This window comes from Alnus glutinosa, chromosome 8 (genome assembly GCF_958979055.1).
Source record: "Alnus glutinosa chromosome 8, dhAlnGlut1.1, whole genome shotgun sequence".
Lineage (NCBI taxonomy): Eukaryota > Viridiplantae > Streptophyta > Magnoliopsida > Fagales > Betulaceae > Alnus > Alnus glutinosa.
This window is the reverse complement of record NC_084893.1, coordinates 24,656,791-24,663,173: the sequence shown is the minus strand read 5'-3', so window position 1 is coordinate 24,663,173 and position 6,383 is coordinate 24,656,791. Positions and strand designations below refer to the sequence as shown.

Here is a 6,383-nt window from a genome sequence, read left to right as displayed (position 1 = left end):
TGATGTGTCAATTGAGACCCACATAAAATTTGACGAACTATTAATTTTTGAAAAAAAGTGATAGAGAGGCCTATTTAAAATTTGTGCGAAATCTAAGGACCATGTTATTGAAATTAGAAACTTAATAACTAAATTTAAATAAGATAAAAACCTAAGGAATAAATATGATTTTTCCCTTAAAAATATGAAAACGAGAATATTCATAGCATTTGTAAAATACAGCAAATTTGAATTTTTGGTGAGTAGCAGCTTTCCAAAGAACAGGTCATAGCCTCATTAGTTTGATGGATGAAAACAAGAAAAAGTGGAGGAATTATAGTGGGAATCTATCTATCCACTTGATAAGAAGTGGATGGCAAAAAGTCCATAGGGTGCCCATGTGATATCCACATGGCTAGATCCCCTTGTTCGTAGCTTTTAGCCAAGCATGTGGAAGAAAAGATCAATTTTTTTTTCCTTTTCTTTAAGACTAAGATATATCGAGTATACATGTATAAATGTAAATAAATTGAGTTTCACATTAAAAAAAGTCACAAATATAATTGATTATTATAATATAGTTGGGCCTAAATCTATAGACTTCAAATTTTTTGAATTGAGTTTATCTCATAATACCATATTATGATCTCATTGAATCCCTAACAAGTATATAATAATATAAGAGTTCATGGTGGTGTGTGATATGATTGAGTGGTCCAGATATGGACAATGGTCCCTGGCACAAGCTCAAACGAGAATCTCCATAGTTGAGATGAAAGTGCATGATGCGGGTAAACCCACGTAACACACAAGTGCTAAACTTTTAAGAATTATTTAATGTGTTAATCTCTCTAACAAACGGTATTGTAGCCAACAATAATGGTAGAGTGGCTTACGCACGCACGAATCCTTGGCATTGGCACAAATGAGAGTTTTTTGAGTAGGGATAAAAGTACTTTGGCTTAAAATTTTTAGGGAAAACTTCACTTACCATTAATTTTTAATCACTTTTACAAAATTAAGAAACATAAAAAAAAGAAAAAAAAAAAAAAAAAAAGGCAGAACAATCAAGCAAGAGATAACCCCACTACTTGTAAATCACTTCTGTTGAGAAGTCTTCATCATTTGACTATGTTTTCTCTTCATTGTTTTTATCATAGACCAACAAAAAACAACAACTTTGCTAATCAAGATTATATCATTGGTTTACAGCATCCTTGGGGCTAATCATATCTTCGAATTCTACGAACCCATCTCGACTACTTTTAAATCTGCAACCTTTTTTTGGTATGGAACTTAATTATCGCCATTAAACATTAATCATGTCCCCTCCATCCCCGAACATGTGTGTACAACTCGATTCTCCTTTTCAAATTCACATGTCTTTCAACTAACACGACTAGACACCTTTTTCTTTTCGTTTTGAAAACATGTTGTCCTATTGTCTTGTTACTTAGTCAATGGGAAACGCCAACAACGATTGCCATTTTTGAATTATTGCTACTTAATTCTAGTATATAATGACCAATCAGTTAGATACTAAATTCGAGTAATTCTAAATTATGTCATTTTTAAAATTATTATTGGATCTTATCTCAAATTCAATAATGATTTTAAAAGTCACATGACATTTATGAGAATACTAGAAGGGCAGAGCTCCTTATCCCCAAGGGGTAGCTCAATCGGTTGGGGACCACGCCTCATGAAACAGAAGTCACTAGTTCAAATCCCCCCTCCCCCTCTTGTGTGAACATGTCAAAAAAAAAGAAAAAAAAAGAAGGACAGAGCTCCTTATAACAAACATTGAGTCTGTTTGTGTTGGGGATTTCCAAAAGTACAATTTATGGCTTTGTTAGCTAGATCAGCCATTTTTTCTTTGTTAGAGGTGTTTTATTGTTAAAGAGTGGGTCAAATATCTATTCTTGTAATATTTGTTTATTTGTAGGCAGCACTAAAGTCAGATTATTTTGGCTTAGTTTGTAGGGTGTCGAATTGTTTCTATTCACTGTATTTGCCTTCGGGCTTCTTTAGATTAATGCATGGTAGCTCCGGTTATTTTGTTAGAAAAAAAAATAAGTACGATTTAAAAATATGAGATTTGAAAAAGTGATTTTTAAAAATCCAGTTAAACATTTGGCAGAATAATAATTTGGCATTTAAAATTACAAGTTAACCTTTAAAATTATTTGTTTTTTTTTTAAAAATACCTCATTACATGCGATTTGAAAAAATAATTTTTTACGTTTTCAAATCGCAAATTTTTAAAAACATAATTCCCAAACGATTCAAATTTTACGATTTGATTTAAAATCGTAATCTCAAATGCACCCTTACTCTTTCTCTTCTATTTAGTATTTTCGTCTAATATATATATATATATATATATATATATTGTAAGTATCGTTGTCTTTAAATTAAATATGTTTAATTGGATATTGTATCTCATCAATATTTTATCAATTTAATATTCATCATATTTTATAAGTGATAAAATTTCAATTATTTAATTTTAAAAAATAATTTAATACAATTATTATTGGAGAATCGTAAAAAATCTGATTTGACCTATACAAGACGCTGCGTTTTGTTCCGGAATAATTGCGAAAAAAGTGAAAACGGTGCGTTTTAGGAGAAACAGAGATGCTGGCTTCCTGGCTGGTGGCGTTGGTCTGCTCTGCTTCTGTTTGTCTAGAGCTCCCTAATCATCTCCTCCAAATTTTCGTGGTCGTAGGGCTTTCGACGTCGCGAACTGTATGTTTTTCTTTCTCCTTCTAGCTTTGTTTCTTCGTATTGTTATTCTTATACTTCCATCGTTTTATGGCATTCCATACTCTGTCTGGTGTCCAAGAATTTGGAGGAAGAGTGACGAAATTGAAAATTTTTGAATCATTTTTTCCGGAAAAAGAAAAGTCCAACTCAATTCTAATAAACATGATGCCACTATCGGTTTGAGGAAATTTTTCATATAAATCTTGATCTGTTTTTGCTTTTTACCTTATTTTCCATGGTTTTCGCACCAACCAAACCGTATATTAGGGTTTGAATGAATTGATTTTATTCTTTGTTTTGCTGGATTATTTGGAATAAATTGGAAGGCAATATTTGATGGGAAAGTCTACTTGAGGCTTTGCTTTCAGGTGGAACAAGTTTATTTGTAGTGGATATATTTGCATACCAAGGCTCTCCACACTCCATTTTGAGAATATTGTTATACATGAAACCGAATTTGCCTTCTTATTTGATCATCGAGACCCTTTTGCTTTTGGAGGACTGTGTCAAGATGCTTGTGTTATTTGCAGACTTTACGTGCATACATGCATGTTATGCGCACCTCTCATTTGCGTTGTTAATATCACACATAGTTGTCACATATGTTAGAAATCAATGGTACAAACGAGAGTTGTGTTCAAGAGATGTGAACAAGAAGTGTTCAAATATAGTTTTCCTTTATGAATGTGGATGATGCGCATTAGCTTCTTTATTTATTGTGGTCACACATGGTCAAATTTTGCACGTTTTTTCTGTCTTGTTTGTTTGTTTAAGTTGGGTGTACTCTCAACTGTGGTAAATTGTTTCGTTTTATTGTTTCGTAGGTCTAGTTGAGAAGTGGATCCATGAGATCATTTTAGGGGCAGACTGGGCAGTGTTGCCCTTGACCAGACCATGGATAGTAGAGTTAGCACTCAGCCTAAAAATCAACAGAAGAAAATGGGGTATGAAGAGAAGAATGCTGCGGTTCATGAAGAAATGAAGAGAATGAAGCGACTTCCTGTGAACAGCACCTATGCTACTCATCGTTTGCGGGTCCTCAATAAAATATTGCAACTTATATCCATTCAGGTTTGTGACATTGGACCTACAGTTGTCATCTAAATCATACATTATAATTATTGCCACAGGTGTTAGGTATTAACCCTTTTGCATCTACTTCTAAAACCGCTGCTACTTATTGTGTGGATATGGATTCGAGTACATAATAACAAAGGATGTCTTTGGAAATGTGAGTGCAGCCTGACTCATGTTTTGGTATTACTCAAATGGTAATTAAGGTTCAGTTACCTAAAATAAGGATAATTAAGAATCTGGAAAAAGGAAATATTTTAGAAGAAATGAAAAGAGGGATGTAGTGCGTATATAAGGTCAACTCTAACAAAGTGAGGAACTATTTTATAGGACATAGAATTTATCTTGCTTATCAAGTGGCTCAGTTAGATGCATGAAGACCATTATTCCCTATTTAAAATTAGCGCAAATGGATTAACCAATGTAAATGGTGCAGTGTCTAATTGAGAGTAATTGTGAAGTTTAAAATGTGGCAACAGATAGAAATGTGGAAAGAGGGGAGACATAATTTTTAGGTCTTTTAAGAGTTAAGACCATAGGACTACGAGTGATTTGGATTTCTACCATACAATTTTAGTGTTACATGACCATTTGTTTGATGAAACAAGTTTGCTTAATATACATTTTCAACTTCTGTGTATGTTAAATTATTTTTTTAGTTATATTTATCTATGCTTTTTTATGTCAGAGAACTGCAGCACAGGATGAGGAGTTGGAGTTGCTTTTTGCTGGGCTGTCTCTGTGAACTAACCAGTCTAGGCACTGGTCAGTTTCAGTTGAATTGATCTTTTGGAATAAGTTTAAGTTCGTATCTTCCTTTGCATTATGATTTCTGTACCTATTAGGTTTACTTTTATGTTGCCATATGGCTTGAAGTATCGAACTCTTTAATCAAGCGCGGTGCCATTTATATATGTCTTTATATAAATCATTGAGCTCAATTCCGTTTGTTGTTCTTTCAAGCTTCCTGTTAAGAATATATATATATTGGAATAGAAGAGTCCTTAATTGTTTATTTCTTAAAAAAAAAAAAAGACTTCTTATAAAAAAATCTTTATATTTGTTTATATGTTATGTAGACTGTAGTAGTTGATTAATAGATTGATTGTGTGAGTCCAATCAATAAAACTTTATCCCAGCATCTTGAATTCAGCTGTTCAGCTGGACTAACCATGTTCTATCATTTCTCTCTATCTTTGACCTTCTTTTATCTAGTAGCTAGTCATCAATTCCTTTTCTTTTCCGCTATATCAGTTTATCAGTTTGTGGAATCTTCTCTGTTCTTATGGACCATGAAGCTTTTTTTTTTTTAAAAAAAATTCCATGATGAGTTGTCCAGGGCTCGTTGTGACTCCATATGGCCACATAGCTCCTTAGACGTACTTGGTGCTTGGTGCAAGTGACCATAGCATTTCAGTTGGTTTTTATGATCTTGTGGCATATTGGACCAAATTGAACTTTTTACCTTGACCCTTGTGATGAGCGTGTATATATCTCAGTACATATTTGTGTGTAGAAGAGATTAAGAGCCACCCTCTTTTACCTTAATTTTCATTTGCACTAGGATTATTGATCCTTTCAAACCTCAATTGGGAAAAGGATTATTAATTTTCTTGTCCTCCAATGAACGTGCCTTTTTTTTTTTCCTTGTGTGTATGTCGTTTTATTATTCATCTCTGTAATCTCTGGCCTATTTCTTAATCGACACACTCACTGTCCAGCATTCGGCAATTCTAATTGGCTTTGCAAAAGAGACCTCTCTTAGACTAACAATATTGTTGTACTTGTCAATAAGGTGCGACCCTTTGCCCGTTAAAAATGATTCTCTTGGACTCATGTCTGCATGTTGTAGAGAACAGTTGCTTGTTATTCACTGCAATTGATGTTTATGTGGCTCATTCTTGCTGCACCTTGGTCATGTAGGAGCACTAATGAAAACTATTTTCTGAAACTACTAAATATTTATTTTACGCAGTAAATAAGTTGTGGCGTGTACATTTCAGTACTACTTAATCTTTTGATGCTAAATCTGGAGAAGATACTTGATCTTCGCTCAAATTTTTGTAAAACATTGCTTTCTGATTGATCTAATTTGTGATTTTGATTGCAGAATGTCAGATCTTGGATCCTCTGGACCTCTATGCCTGGAAAAAAAAAAGGTGGATTTACAGAAGGTGGTGCATATCTGGCACGCTGATGTTGGTGGTTGTGTATATCTTTTGTAGCTATGCCTGTGGATATTCTCTGTATGTATGGGTTAATAATCCGGGAACAAAGTATGCTCTAATTTAATCATGAATTTTTCCCACTTTGCTTCATTTCTGAAGACGACTGGTATCTCTTTTGCTGTGCGAATCGTTACTTAGTGTTGTCAAAACCCCTGTTTCAGTTTTCCCCGCTTTATAACTGCTACAGAGATTTTCAACCATCCCAACTAACCAACCCCGTAATCTCCCAATTTCCTCAGTTTTGAGGACGTGAAATTTGGCTTGTGAATATGTGAAGATGAGTGAAAGGAGAATTGGAAATGTGTTGCACTTTCCATGTGGTATCAATGCATT

General features: G+C 33.8%; 1 protein-coding gene across 4 annotated transcripts in view; it reads left to right on the top strand.

Moving 5' to 3' along the window:
* The first annotated feature begins 2,575 nt into the window (after window positions 1-2,575).
* LOC133874837 (uncharacterized) overlaps window positions 2,576-6,383 on the top strand; it is an 81,023-nt gene continuing 77,215 nt past the window's right edge. The window contains exons 1-4 of one of the 4 annotated variants that reach the window (XR_009901395.1): window positions 2,577-2,730; window positions 3,573-3,819; window positions 4,511-4,626; window positions 5,933-6,140. Coding sequence is in view for 3 of the 4 variants with exons in the window: in XM_062312720.1 (XP_062168704.1) it covers window positions 3,643-3,819; window positions 4,511-4,567 (234 nt within the window). In the remaining variant the exon portion in view is untranslated. Of the gene's footprint in view, window positions 2,731-3,572; window positions 3,820-4,510; window positions 4,627-5,932; window positions 6,141-6,383 lie in introns of those variants that run through there. The other 3 variants (XM_062312718.1, XM_062312720.1, XM_062312719.1) reach the window with 3 other exon arrangements.